At 33.6% G+C, this 16,345-nt stretch overlaps 1 protein-coding gene across 2 annotated transcripts in view; it reads right to left on the bottom strand.

The window, feature by feature from the left end:
- The window catches only part of crp (transcription factor cropped), a 231,810-nt gene that overhangs the window by 9,795 nt on the left and 205,670 nt on the right, over window positions 1-16,345 (bottom strand). For both annotated transcript variants that reach the window (XM_072527379.1, XM_072527380.1), the window contains exons 3-5: window positions 2,839-3,028; window positions 1,503-1,858; window positions 884-1,093 (exon numbers count right to left, since the gene is read on the bottom strand). In XM_072527379.1, coding sequence (XP_072383480.1) covers window positions 884-1,093; window positions 1,503-1,858; window positions 2,839-3,028 — 756 coding nt within the window. The remainder of the gene's footprint in view (window positions 1-883; window positions 1,094-1,502; window positions 1,859-2,838; window positions 3,029-16,345) is intronic.

Genomic DNA, 16,345 nt, shown 5'->3' with positions numbered 1-16,345 from the left:
CAAGTGCACAATACGGACTCAGACTAAATATCACAAAAACCAAATGGATGTTAGTAAGCAAAACCCAACAACCACCACAGCAACTGATATTAGACAATGAAAGAATTGAACACGTGGATTCGTACATCTACTTGGGAACAACAGTTAACTCAAATTGGGATCAAGCGAAGAAAATACGTATAAGAGTAGAAAAGGCAAGAGCATCGTTCACTAGCATGAAGCAAATTTTCACCTCTAAAAACCTCACCCTACCTCTCAAAATTCGACTTCTGAAATGTTATGTATTCCCGGTTTTGTTATATGGAATGGAGGCGTGGACAATGACCGCAACATTGAGGAAAAAAGTAGAGGCCTTCGAAATGTGGGCTTACCGACGTATATTACGTATATCCTGGACTGAGTACGTGACCAACGAAGAGGTACTACGCCGGATAGGTAAAGAGAGAGAGGTAGGAATAAGTATAAAGAAAAGAAAGTTGGAATACTTGGGTCACGTTATGAGACATAATAAATATAGAGTACTACAACTGATCGTTCAAGGGAAAATAGACAGCAGAAGGGGTCCAGGGAGGAGAAGACACTCGTGGCTCCAAAACTTGCGGCAATGGTTTGGATTGTCATCTGCTGAACTATTCAGATCTGCCGTAAACAAAGTCAGAATAGCCATGTTGATTGCCAACGTTCGGAACGGACAAGGCACATGAAGAAGAAGCAATCCTAAGCACATCAAATACAGAGAAACGATTATTGAGAATAATCAAAATAAGAAAAACCACTTGCTTCGATACGGAAAGTTTTACATTGCTTTATAAATAGCAGCCCAAAAAACGCAAACAACTTAAAAAGATTTATTTAATTAGTAAAACTGAATAAGTCTACTTACCGCGTGAACGTCTGGCTTGATGTCCGCAGATCTAGTGGTAAGTGCAAGCGGAACATCTTGTTCATCGTCGAACATATGACTGCCTTCGAGGTGTCTGATGGCCTCGACGATTGTCTCGAGGTTCTGCCTGGAAGTGTTCGAGATGTTGTACACTCGACTATTATCTTCATGCGTTGAAGTATTCGGCGACGGCAGTCTTTCGACTTCGACCTGAAACAAATTGAAATTTTCTTAGCCTTTGATAATAAACTAGTCACGAAAGCAACCACCACATCGATGTTTCATGCCACATGAATGGTACATTATTATCGGGGTTGAAATGCCGTAGTTTGGAATTGTTCATCTGAAACTGCTGCAGATAAAGCTGTCAAAGGCGATGCGGTATTTCTGCAGGAGCATATTTATAATGAATAGGGTTTTGCGCAATCCAAAAACGTTCTGAAGGTCGCCTAAATTTTGTTTGTACCTAGGTCTGATTCAGCTATATATTAGTCGGAAGGTCCTAAGCAGATGTGAGAAGGGTAATTAGTCGGTAATCAGCTAATTATTCACATCTTCAAGTTTTTATTAGTTAAACGACATAGAGGAAAATAAAGTTTTAATGTGTAAAAAGTCTTACCTTAGGTTCAGCTTTAATCGCCGCTTCCAACACCGACGGTAACCTCTGTTGTTCTGGCATCACGGGAATAGGACTGGAACTTCTGGAATTGGCAGGTGACGCACTACATACAACCGTCTGTGTGTGACCGATAGGTAAACTCTCCGCAGCTATCAGTTGCATACCAACGGCATCGGTGTCCTCGATTTCCAAAAATTGCGGTTGCGGTTGACGCTGCTGTTGAAAGAGTTGTTCTTCCAGCTGCCGCACTTGGTCTTCTAATAACAACCGCAGGCTGCGTTCCTGCTCCAATTGTTGCTTTAGCTCCGCTGTGTTATCAGGTTGGTTTACTACGATGAGTTCCGGTGACATTGAACCTAAAGCATGAAAAAGTTAGTATGTATTTTATTTTATCGATTAGACCAAACTGTTCGAGGTCTTATATAAGTAAGTTTAAAGATTCGACAAGATTGAAGATATACAGTCAAAATGAAGTAGTTCAGGATTAAATCAGCTGCAGCAAAAACCCAGTGGAGTATGAATTTAAAAAACGCATGCAGACAATAGGAAGCGTGGGTGATGGAAAACTGTTTGAAAAACAAATAAAAGCTATGAGATAAGAAAACCTAAATCTAGCCACAAATCAAAGCAGAAATTATACAATTTCATAATATGAGAAACGTATCGTCAAAGTTTGACAAAATATTTAAAGAAAACCAATAAAATTGCCAAAAAATCATGCCGTTACTTTTTATTACCAAAAATCTTTTATAAAATTACATTATGCGTCAATGTCAAATAGGTCTGGCCTGATGAACACTTTGATGAATAAATGGTAACTTATTTATATCTGTTCTAGTCTTTAGACACTGATTTCTAGCATTCTGGTTATGTAATATTGCTTATAAATATTTTTCCTTGTGTTACTTTGAGGTACGATGACATAGTGAGGCTACCTGTTTGAATTTCTGTAATTTGGCTCAAATTGCTATTCTCATAATCCAATTTGTGATGCACAGCGCATTTGTAATGCCCTTCGCACTATTACAGCTTTGACTATTTTTTTTTTGCGTAGAAGAAAAACCTAGATAAAAAGATAAAAACATAAAAGTAGAATAAGAAGATTGGAAGCATGGGAGACAAATGAGGAAGGCCTAGTTCAGCAGTTGACGCTACACACTGACGTTGAAGACAAAAAATTGTTTAAAGAAATCTGTATTTAAAGACGAGATAATAAATGACCTGAATTAATTTCAGTTGAAACAATCAATATCTTACAGTTATTAGAATAAAAATTGTTAAGATGGCCAAATTCTGGATAAAAAAGTTTTCGGTCCAATATTAAAATATATCATACCTATGCCCTCGTCTGATGATTCTGCCGTAATGGTGGGAATTATCAATTCAGTCTTTCTCTTCTTGGGTGGCAGCTCGCCGCCTTCGTGTTGGTTCACTAGCCGTTTCAGCTGACAATTTTGTGACAAAAGTCTGGTCTTCTCCTGCTCCAATGAGTAGATATATTCAGCCGTTTGTTGGAGGATTGCCGCCTGTAACAGAAAAGATAAAATTATTAATAATTAGTACCAAAGACTTTACTTTTAAAGTCCCAAAACAAACCCAAAGAGAAAAAGATACAAAAAACTGCAATACAAGACTTTTGGCAATAGATCCAAGCTTAAATATATTTTAACATCATTTTAAAATAAAAACAATCAATTCCACGTTTATCCTAATGATATTAAAATGGTACATGACTTTTTTCATTAATTTTTGTGGCCAAATCTTCGATTAGTCTCTAATTCCTGAGTATTTTACTTTTATTATAGTTTTCTGTGGTACAACATCCCTGCCTAACTTCTCTTTTTATATTATATAATATACTTTTAATTTCTTGACTCAGTACACCTTCTCTTCTCACCTTCTCTATGGTACCAATATATTTGGTACGATATTTTTTTGTTCTATCATCTTTGAAAAGGTTTGCAAGATATCTCTCCCAAATCACCTTTTTTTTTTTGGATCGTCTTCTATTTCGTTGTTTTAATTTTTTTCTGTCAATTCTTTAATCCGTCTGCGAAGATCTCTGTCCTTGTGCTATGTTTTGAGTTCTTTACATTTTTCGTCGATATCTCTGTCCAACTGGTATCTTATTTGTTACTGATCTTTTCTTTTCCATTATTATTTTATCTGTGATCTAGGGTTTTTCCTTTTTACTTTTTATCTTTGAGTTATATTCTATATGCTTTTTTTTTTCGTATCTTTTTGATTTTTATCCCAACTTTTAATGTCACATTTATTTTTTTACTTTTTCTATTATTATTTTATTCGAAACCAAAAACTTCGAGGCCAAATAAGTCAATTGTCAAATATCAAATGTGTCAAAGTACTGAGATTTAAAACGACTATATTTTTTCGCTCCATTTTTGTTCGGTTAGATTTTTTTTTAAATCTTATCATATAAATTTCCTTTTTCTTTTTATCACACTTTTAATCTTTGTTTGCCACCATAACCGCTAACCTCCATTGATGGAGACGGCACTTGAAGAAGAAGAATCTTTGTTTGGCTAAACTGTTGTCAATTTTTGTTCGCTTTAACTTGCCTAATAACAACAAAATGATACTACGTATATCACGTATATTTTTGCAACCTACTGTATTGAATAAAAGAAGGAAATATAAAGAAAACAACAGGCATAACAAGATCATTAAGTTAACGATGCGATTTTACGATTCCCCTATTTTTTGCATTTTTTGAAAATTAAGTTGATTCACTAAAACATCGTTGTAGACTAGAAGCAATAAAAAATCGCAACGTCATGTATATAAGTTAATACCCCTAGGAAGAATTGATGGAGAGATTTTTGTTTTAGTGGTGCAAGGGGCAAATTTTGCAAGTCATCGTATTTAATTTCTGTTTTGTGTATGATACTAGATCTGGGCTAATTCGTCACTTACATTTTAATGGTAGTCAAAAAGTAATTGATGATGTGTAATATCGATATCCGGAAACCGAATGTGTATTGTAAAACTTCAAAGGATAATGACTTACATTTTTTACGATGTAACATGAGTTTTAATGATACAGTACTCTGAGTAAGTGTTTTATGGTATCAATTCGGTAATTAATCATAAAATAGTGCTGGTATAAACTTTTAACGTGTATACAAACAATGATCTAAATAAATATAAGATTATATTGTTGTTATTTACAACTGTTAGGTGTTCCAATATTATTGGCAAGTTATTTTCTTGTAGCATTCTATTATTATTTACTATAATAAATATAATAGAACGATAAATATTTATTATCTTTATATGAGTTGAAACCACAGTTGATTGTAATGAAAATTTACATTTTTAACCGTTTGACGTATCGATTTCAACTCCGAAAATCGTTTTCAAAAAGATTATTTAAAAAATTCTGCGAAAATGTATAACCAACAATTTGTTACTAGGTTTTTTGTATTATTTGCGTGTGTAATTTGTGTTTACGTAGATTATATATTTGTGTGTTGTATGTGTGTTTTTTGTTGCATATGTATTGTGAGTCTATAATCCATTAATCCCTTACTGTTGTTATGTTCTTGTTGTTGACTTTTTTTAGTATAACGGCATCGAAAACCTGCTACATTCTGCTGATGGCTATGCTACACATTTTCCTTGATGAGAACTGCTTCTTTGACTTTTCTTTTTTTCGTGTATGTTTCATGATTATTGATGCATCCTTCCATTGTACTCTCTACTCTGTGCTCGCTATCGCAGGAATGTTGAATAACTAAGATTTGTAGAAGTCTCTGTTCTTGATGTATGTTTGATGCTCGTTTATCCTGACGCTTAGTGATCTTGCGGTTTCTCCCACATAGAAATGGTTGCATTCATAGAGTATTTTTATAAATTTTCTTCAATATTGTGAAATTCCTTGTTTATAAATGACAATGGTTTGGTCATTTTTGTCAAAACCTTTGTAAGCAAGCTTTTTTCCTTCTGAAATGTATTTTTTGCATTGGATTAGGTGTCTCGGATCCTATCATAACATGATTTGATAATTTCTTTTTGATGTTTACGTTGTGATTTTAGTGGCAATTTAAATATCTGTTGGTGTAGGTTAGTTTTCCGTAAACTTTGGCAAATTCTGTGTCCTCTTTTCTGATTAACGCATCCAGAGAAATAAGTGAATTATTGTTTTCTTTTCTGTATAATAAATATTGTGAATTTGTTTGATTCTTCTTTATTGTTGATGCCCATCAGAAATTTATTCAATGCTTTTGGTCCGTGCGGCCAAATGGAGAACACATAATCTACATAAATCTCCACCATATTGTGGGTCTTGTTTGTGTACAATGTTCTGTTCGAATTCCTCCTTGAATATATCTGCTAATAATGGAGATAATGATGAGCCCATGGCTAATCCGAAATTTTGTAAGTTAAAAATAAGTACTGTCTGTGCAAAGTTTTAGTGGCTTCGTGATAGCTGATATACTCAGTTTGGTTTTTGTTTTCAATGTATCATTCCTCTCTAATTTGGCTCATATTATTTTTCCAATGGTACATTGATGAAAAGACTGGTGATATGGAAACGTAATTTTCATTAAAATCAATTGTCGCTTAATGCCATTTAAACATAATACTTAACTTAGACACGGCAAAAGAAAACAGTTTCAGAACATAATAGAACGATATTTTAAAACTAAGACCCTATCCTAAGGTTCTCATTATATCAGTCTATTTAATTTTTCCAGTGTGCGGATGGATTTTATTATTTTAGCGTGTCTAATGAAAAATGCCGTGGTTAAAAACTTTGATAACTTTTTTTTGAGATAAATAAATGCAAATATTTCCCATGTTATTCTTAAACTTCAAATATTGATAACCAACATTCCATAATTGATGTAACATCTCATAAAATGCAACTCAGATATTATTCCAAAGGCAAAAACAATATTATAGACAATGTCAGGTATTTGCTTGGGGCCATAACAGACAAGGCTTCCTGCGTGGCACCAGCTGGCTCCAGGGGCCTATTAATTATCGAGTTAGTTTAAATTGTATTTAGTATTCCTTCAAAGTTAGGCGCCAGCAATTCTTAGGTTAAGAAGAGGTAAACCCACAGAGTAAACCCCATAGCTATCTATGTGCTGACCTGGATGGCTTATCTTTTGGAGAAGTTCATATTTGGATAGGCAACCCAACAAGCTAAGAGTCACAATAAAACCGGGACAGGCTATTAGAACCCCATAAACAGACCAGTAGAGCATTAGAACCATTTTGCTAAAATAACGAAGTTTCTCTCCAAATTATATTGAAAACTTTACCACCGAGTAATACTTTGTCGCAGAACTTATTACCAGAAAAGTGGCTCTTTAAAAGACTCCAACTATTGATATTCAAACTTTGAACTTCAGTTCAAAGACCAACTCCAGTCCTAATTAAAAAGAACTCTCAAAGAACTATCAGAACAGCATCTCCGAAAACTGTGGAAGAGATACGGCAAATATGTAAACGAAAATATTCAGTTTTTATGCAAAAAATAAGGAAATCCGAAACAATAAATGAATAATTGGAGAAACCAGAACTAACCTTCATCCAAGCCGACATCCAAATATTTAATAAGCCAAACAGAGGCATCAACAAGCGTTGATGACGACGTAGTGCCCAAGCTGAATCCAATGGAACACCAGTACTTCTCAACACAACTCCCAAACAAATTTATACACCTCTCGAACAAACCTCTGTATTATTACACTTATTATTGACAATGACAAAAGAGCATGGAGTAGAAAATTTTCATAAAGAATGAAATTACAATAAAATATCTTGAAATGGTAGCCAATATAGAAATTACAAGAATGAGTTATTGAGGAATTTATGTTTTAAAAAAATACTATTGAAAACAAAACTCTTGTTAAATATAATCATTGCATGTGGAAACTTATACACAATTATTTTATTAAAAAAATCCTTTACTTCAATGAAACCTCACGGAACGTACAAAACGATAGACAAGGAGCAAACATTTTTCTCTCTCCAATAATTCTTGATGTCGTAGTCGATTTGCATTCGTTTTGCACAGCATTGCAATATTTGCGTTGTGTTGTGTTTGTTGTGTTATTCTCCGAAAGAACCGGTAAACGTTTAATCCATTTCTAAAAATAGAATCGGTTGTAAGGCGAGCGCCGCGTGGTGCTGCCCCCGCTATGTACGGTGGAATTCGGAACTAATCCAAACACGCGACTCTACTACCATTTGCAGCGTACTTGATGGCGTATGAAAGAAACTGCCTTGGAAAGGGAATTAAAGGCACCGGCGTTCGTTGGTTGAATATTACAGGGTGTTTACTCGGCAATTGCATTAAAAAGTTAGGAAAATTCATGGGGAAGTAGCTACAAAATCTTAAAACATTATATAATACTTTCCTACGTCAATGAATACGTTGTTGTGTCAGGTCAACACCTATAAAGAATCGCTCAAAAGTAAAGTAGATTTAATACTAATCCATGAAAAACAGATGGCACAACAAATTACATTCCATATAATAAATCCCATATAAAAACGATATCAATTAGAAGAAACAAATAGTGGGTGTTTGGTAGTTCCTGACCGATCATTTTATATATTACGAAGATGAAATTATATAATTATTACTATCAGGATTTAAGGAAAAATAGAAATTAAAATAATCATATCAATACAAAATATAGTACACGAAAGTCAAAAACAATATCAGTTAAAATGTAGATAAAATTTAGCGATCTCGCATACCGATTGATTTACAATTAGAATCAGAACGTGTGATCGTACGTCAAAAAGTTCAGATCAAAAAGCCTGGGTGACACTACTGAATTTATTTCCTACCTTTTTAAGTTTTTCTGATAATCCTTTTATGTATGATATTGTTATTTTCCTCGTATTATTCCTTGTGTATGCTGTAGGATTTCGTTCTAAGTTGTTCTGTTCTATTCGGTCGATTGTTGAAAATTCCTTATTTATAAACGATAAAGGATAATCATTTTTTAATACAACATATGTTAACAAATGTATTTAATCTAAGAACGAATTTTCGTTAGAACAAGTAATTTTGACTATTCAATAAGGATTTAATGATCCCCTTTTTAATATTATATAAATAAACTTATTTTAACCTTCAATGGTGGCTTATTCCCATTAAATAATAATCCCTTTCTATCTTTATTCAAATCTTGTCACTTAGTACGGTAAATTATCCATTTATTAGGCAGAAATTTATTATTAGAAGTAGGTGAAATAGGCAGAAATAGATTCTTGTGATTGAAAGTATAAAAGAATGCTTCCATAATATCAAATGATGCAAGTCCGATCTACATTGGAGAAAATGCACAACAAAAAGCAAATGAAATATGGATTTTACTGGTTAAACTGACAAATATTTCGATTGTTGTTCCAAAGTACTTCAAGGATCTGCAATTTTTACATAGATAAACGCATGCTTTTCAAATCTGAAAGCCCCTTTGGCCAACATTGTTTGATTACTTAGTTTCGCAAAAAATTCAAGAACTCAACTGAACATTTGCCTACTAGGAATTATATCAATGCAATTGAGATTCACCTGAAGTTTGCAAAATTTAACAAACTTTCTAGAGGAGTAAGCTGTTTTTTTTATGAAAGGACGTGAGCAACTGACAAGGATTTAAGTTTATAAAATGTTAGATATTTTTGAATTTAGCTATTATATTAAATTTAATCAACACTTCTCTGTCTAGTGGTAAAATTTAAAATCAACTAAAGTTAGTACAAATTGTACCGATTCAAAAAATCAATAATACAGTAAAAGCTGAAGAATTGAGACCCATTAATATATTATTACCCATTGAAAAAATGATTGAAATTGTTGTATGTATATGATCAAATCATTGAACATGTTGAAGAAAATGCTATTCTGCAAAAATGCTATTAAGTAATTAATTTGGTTTTAGAAAGCAACACTCTTGTGATTCGACACTTCAATAGAAAATTAGTAAATTTAAAACTGAATTATAGTATCTGTATTCTTATATCTTAAGAGAGCCTTTGAGAGCATAGACCGAAAAATTTGACTAACAAAATTGTTGGAAAAAGACCTGTTGGAAGACCTAAAAAGAGATGGGAAGACGAAGTCGATGAGGATGCCAGGAACTGCCTGGGAACGCGTTCATGGAAAAGAATAGCGGTAAATCGAGATGATTGGAGAAGCCTGTTGAAGGAGGCCAAGTACCGATTTGGGCTATAGTGCCATTGGATGGATGGAACAAAATGGTGACAGTGTGGCAATAGGAGTGAAATGTTTGACTGGCTTGATTCGATCTATCAAATCGCAAGCACAAGGTTAAATTCATTAATTTAATGTCAGATGAACTTAACATTTATACAGGTGTACCTCAGGGCAGTGTCCTAGGACCATTATTTTTTATACTCTACTTAAATGATATTAATCTATTTATTAATTGTGAGTTTGTGGCAAAAATGAATATGATTCTGGAAGCTGTTTATAATTATTTAACATTACATAAGTTGAAATTAAATGTATCAAAGACTAAAGCTTTGATTATGACTAGTAAATATAAGTATAGCAAAATCAATATGCATAACATTATTTTATCCATAAATGGATAATGAGAAGATTGAAATAACAACTATTAAATACTTAGGATTTCAACTTGATAACACTTTTTCATTCTTCTTCTTTAGGTGCCGTCTTCTTAGCGAAGGTTGGCGATGACCTCTGCAGTCTTCCCTATTTTGGGCTTTCCTTATTAAACTTTGAAAGTCTAATCCTGTCCAATCTTTGATGTTGCGCAGCCAGGTCATTTGTCGTCTACCCGGGCCGCGTCTGCCTTCTATTTTCCCTTCTATAATAAGCTGACTATACCTGTCGTGTCTAAATATGTGTCCAAGATAAGACGTTTTACGCTTCTTGACAATTTCTGTGAGTTCTTTTTCTGTGAGACTTTTTCATTGAAAGATTATTTTGTTTATATATACAAAAAAATCAATAAGAAATTATACTTTTTTACCAGAGTAGCAAAAAATGTATCATTAGAAACTAGGCTTACTGTATATAATTCAATAATCCAACCTCATTCTGATTATTGTGCATCAGTCTTACATATGTTCAACCTAAATAAAATGGGGCAACTTCAGAAAATATATAATCGTGGTATGCATATAACATTAAGAATGGGCCGATTGACATGACACCAATAAATTTAATGCTGACATTGAACTGGTTTTCGGTATATCAAAGATTTCAATATCTTGCATTGATTTTGGTTTATAAAATTAAAAACAATGTGGCGCCGATTATTTTTAGCAATTTATTAATTTTCCTAATGAATTGCCTAACGAATTATAAGATTGTAGGATAGTTAAAAGTTTTAAAGATAAATTAAAGGATTTCCTTAAAAATATAAAGTAATATTTGAATTGGCAGAGAACGTGCACAATATTTTTATTTATTTTTATTGACTGTTTTTTTGTTGTTACATTTATTTGACACTTTTATTGACTAACATTTTATTGATTTCAATTTGTTAATAATTGATTTCCTCTAGTTTATATGTAAAAATTTATTGAAGTTAGAACTTTTTTTGTATATATTGAGTTTACTATTTGAAAATAAAGATATCCTATCTTAAATAGAAGACACAATAGCCCATTTAATTTTGGTCCATTTTTGCAATAGAAAGGTCTTGACAGATCGGTTTTAATTCTGATCATGCTCGCTGCTCATGTGAATCAGTTAGTTGAATAAGATGAAGGGATATTTGGAATTTTGCCCAAAACCTCGAAAAGTTTATATCTATTAACTAAGTCCTATGCGGCTTAGAAATCCACGAATATGTAGTCGGTGTCAACGCCGAACTTTCGGTTTTTTTTAAGAATCTGCCCCACTATAAAGATTTGGTCTTTTATTAATTTATTAGGCCAGAAGCTGCATTGATATCCTCCCACTATTGGGCGTAAGAGAGCATTATTTTGTAAAATACGTTGGGCAGTCCTTTATATGCTACATTTTTCTACATATCACTTATTTCTGCTTCTTTCTGTTATCCTTTTTGGAATAGATACATTGTTAAAACATTCTGTGGGGTCGTGTGGTGCATCAAAAAGTTTCGAACAAATCCAATTACAATTATTTGAATTAAAAAAAAAACTGCAAGGAAATACTGAGATTTCTACAAGAAAATTTCTTCTTCTTCCTCTTTATAAGCAATTCTGCTTGTTCATTGGCGGATTAATACCTCTATGGAAGGTTGTCAGTCCATTTTTTGCGCGGTCGTCCAATACTTCTGCCGTTTCTTGACTTATCTCTTGCTATTTTGACGACACGGGTCTCCTCCATTCTACTTATCTGGTTATTCCATTCTGTTTTTCTATTTTGTGTCCATTCATTTATACATTGTACGTTACATTTTCTTCTAATGTCTTCACTTCTCTTCCGATCTCTCAGGGTATTTCCTGTAATTCTTCTCAGTACTCTCATCTCTGAAGTTTCCAGTAGCGTTTGCGTTGTGGCTGTGTCGGATATTGTTTCTGAGGCATATGTCATTATTGGTCTTACACTGGCTTTATAATTTCTTGACTTTATCTCAGTGTTAATGTGTCTGTTTCACCATATAGTGCTATTAAGGCATCCTGCCAATCTATTTGCTCTTTGTACCTGATCTCTCACTTCTCTGTCCAGTTCTCCATAGATAGAGAATGTAATTCGCAGATGTTTTATTTCCATTACTTGTTTAATATTGATGCCATCTTACATCTAGTTGGTTCTTTGCTGACTACTATTGTTTTAGTTTTCTGAGATGAGATTGTCATATTAAATTCTTTTGCTCTTATGCTAAATCTGTGGACCAGTCTTTGCAAACTATCTTCATCTTGGGCTATCAATATTGCGCCATCTGCGTAACAGAGTATTTTTATTTCTTTGTTTCCCATTCTGTATCCTCTTCCTTTGTTAACGCTTTTGATGATTTCATCCATGATCAAATTGAAGAGTATGGGGCTCAATGAATCTCCTTGTCTTATTCCGCTACCTATTTCTATAGGTTCTGTAAGTTGTCCATCTATTCTGAGTTCCATTTTGTTGTTTTGGTAGATGTTTTCGATAGTTTTATAATATCTGGAACTTCTCTATTATACAGAAGATGGATTACATCTTTGAGTCTTACTTGCATCTGTACACGATCTTCCACTACGAAAACCCTGCTGTTCATCTGCTAAACTTACCCTCTGATTTATTAGCACTTGTATTATTTTGTAGGACATCAAGGTATTATTTTAAAAATTCCATTAACAAAACATTTTTTTTTTTAAATCAGATTACAATAAGCCTCTGTATTGGGTATTTCCAATATCTTTTTTAAACTTTTGTGTCATCTGAATTTTGACCTTCGGCTATTTTATCGCCGATGTTTATAAACCACGGCAACACATACGATGGTCGCAAAGTGCACCAAGTACAATATTTTCATACATAACAGTAGAAAATACAACATCTCAAGGTTGGGGTGATAAAATCCGGAAGTATTACGATATTATGTACTATATACCTGGTACTTCAAGGAAGAATAAAAATGACTGACTACACATAAAACATTTATGGGGTGCTATTCGAATATAAAAATAAAATATTCACTTACAAAAAGGTGCTATACATATTCGAATATTTTATTTTTCTTTCTATATGAAAAATTGTTACATCCTGTAAAAAGTTGCCGACATGAAGAATAAACAGTTTAACAAATATTAAAATTAAAAACTCATTACATACCCATGATGGATGTTTTAAAAGAAACGTAAATTATTACAGGTCTTATATGGCAAATGTTTTTATTGACACAATTGTATAATCCGAATAAAAAATTAAACTGTTGTGACACAACCGTTTTTCAAAATCAACGACTTGCAGGAAATGCGTTATTATCTTTGTTTTGACTATAAATTCAAAGTGACAGCCTTGCATGTCCGTAAAACAATTTGTCTTTTTACAAATGATATGTCATGTAAAACGTTTTGAATCAGATAACCATCGCAATTTTATCTATATTAGGAAAATTTTATGACAATACGTGTATCTGTTTTTAGAGGTAAATAAATGTTTATCCACAGACGAACCTCATTACAATGAAAAACAACTACATAATCGTTGCATTTGCATCGGGGACGATGTGATAAACGTCGAAAAAATCATGTGACTTAACTCTATTGTGTTTTGATGTTATTGCGAAATAGATAAATATAATATTATTTTGTAACAAAGTACTTTTACGAGATATAATTATTATCTACTTGAACACATGTGCTTGTTTTGCTTATGTCGTAAATAAAAATAAGGTACTACTACTACAATTATTATTAGACTAAAGTTATACTCGTATATTTACGAAAATATGATTCAACAGGATTCAAATATTTCAAATCCCACCAGAAATTTTTTAAGACTCGATAAATTTTGCTAAAAATTTGGATTTAGGCTTATCTTACCCCCCTCTTCAAAAGTTATATAAATATGATATATACAGACAATTCAGAGTTCCAACATCGAAAAGTTTATAATACTCATGTTCGTCTGTCTAAAAATCTGATCTACTGGCAAGGATCGATCTCAATTCCACCGTAAACCGATAATCTCAGCAGAAACAAGGGCTCGTGCGACAATCGTAGCGAACTACGACTGCCTAGTAAAGTCACATTGTTTTGAGCCTTTCGAATCTCGAAACTCCAAGAGATATCGTTGCCACCTTTAACTATAAAGGATACGGCCTTAGAGATGGTAGCTTCGCACCATTATCCGCTTGAGTAAGTGCGTCAACCAAATGAACCTACGGTTCCTCTCGTACTGAGCAGAATTACTATCGCAACGAAAAGTCATCAGTATGATAAAACTAACCTGTCTTACGACGGTCTAAACCCAGCTCACGTTCCCTGTCTATGGGTGAACAATCCAACGCTTGTCGAATTCTGATTCGCAATAATAGAAAGAGCCGACATCGAAGGATCAAAAAGCGACGTCACTATAAACGCTTGGCCACCAGAAGCCAGTTAACCCTGTAGTAATTTTTCTGACACCTCTTGCTGAAAACTCTAAGCCAAAAGGGTCGATAGGCCGTGCTTTCGCAGTTCCTATGCATACTGAACATTAGGATCAAGCCAACTTTTGCCCTTTTGCTCTACGCAAGGTTTCTGTTCTCGCTGAGCTGGCCTTAGGACACCTGCGTTATTCTTTGACATATGTACCGCCCCAGTCAAAATCCCCGCCTAGCAGTGTCCTCGAACCGAATCAGGTTGGAGGTAAGTTCATGCTCGAAACGAAACACACCAACGCTAGGTATCCGAAAGGCAAGCCTTATCGGAACCACGAAACCGACGAACGGCACAACGCAACGAAACGTCACTTCGTGCCCTTGGCTCAAGAATACCGTGACAGTCGTCGCCTCGTGAGCGAATGACGCACTCGTTTCATCTTACCTAGTAAGTAAAGAAACAAAAAAATTTTTTGTTAAAATTCTTTATAAAAGGTAGACACTGATGATGGAATATGGATTCCGAAAACGTTTGGTCTTCATGACATAGCCCGTTTGGGTTTTTTAATTTATATACCTTTTATAAAGGATTTTAACATTTTTTTTTGTTTCTTTACTTACTAGTGGCGATGTAGATGATGCTATTGCAACTGACAAAGATTTGCGGAAAGAAGCTAGAGAAGCTGCACCGTATATGCAACAATTCATCGAGTGGTATTCTCGACAAGAAGAAGCCAATAAAGTAGATTGCACGATCTTACGCCGATTAAAAAATTCAGCCGTTGCAAAATGTGAAGTAACAGTAAAACAAACAAAGATTTCAGAACATATTATCAAATTGAATCGATTGTACGAACACAAATTACTCTTATATTGTCAATATATATAATATATCACTACTATATATATATATATATATATATATATATATATATATATATATATATATATATATATATATATATATTACTATATTTGGCTCCAATATTCCTATTAAAGGTCTCAAAGCATACCAACGGAATTCACATAGTCTATAACACATCGAATATATCTCAATCACTTTCTCCTTTCTCAGTCTAAAAATAAAGATCAAAACAAGGGGAAGCAGGAACATCAATTCATTAAGCGACATCACCTTGGTATACAATATGTCCCAAACTAACGCATAATTTTACGTCTCAAAATTAAATATTTTCCGATCTAGTTTGCGCGCATAATCAATGTTAGTTTTTCGCTCGAGTTTCTGTTGCAAGTAAGAATCGGTCTATCGTAGTCATTTGACGAGTATATTATTTCATTGTTCCCTTTTGTTTCGATTAGGCTTCTGCTATTAGACATTTGTACGATTCATCACAAGTTCTTTTAGTATGTGATCTTGTATTCTCATCGAGAGTGAATCTACTAATCACTCGCTTGTGATAAAAAAATTGGTTTTGACTGTTTGTAATTGTTATTATTAGTTGACAGAATAAGAGGTATGGCCTCCTAGACAGTTTCAATTCACCATTGTCTCCTTATTTGTATCGCAAGAGACTTGGAATTATTTACTTGGAGGCTTTGCCAATGACTATTTTATATTTTATAGGAAGATTATTGTAAGGTATCGCTACATCAATAAACGTTGTTTTTCTACTTCGTTTGTGAATTAGTGTGTTCCCAATATAGATTGTATCACGCATTCCATATACTTAGTGTTATATGTATACAAAAGAATTGATCTTTTTCATATTATCGGGTTCTACAGGACCTGTTATGCTGGAGAACCCCTCCTAGGAATTTGCTAACGAATCTGAACTCGGCAAGCTTGCCATGTTATCAATCTCTACCTAA

Source organism: Diabrotica undecimpunctata, chromosome 3 (genome assembly GCF_040954645.1).
Source record: "Diabrotica undecimpunctata isolate CICGRU chromosome 3, icDiaUnde3, whole genome shotgun sequence".
Classification (NCBI taxonomy): domain Eukaryota; kingdom Metazoa; phylum Arthropoda; class Insecta; order Coleoptera; family Chrysomelidae; genus Diabrotica; species Diabrotica undecimpunctata.
This window is presented reverse-complemented; position numbering and strand designations above follow the sequence as displayed.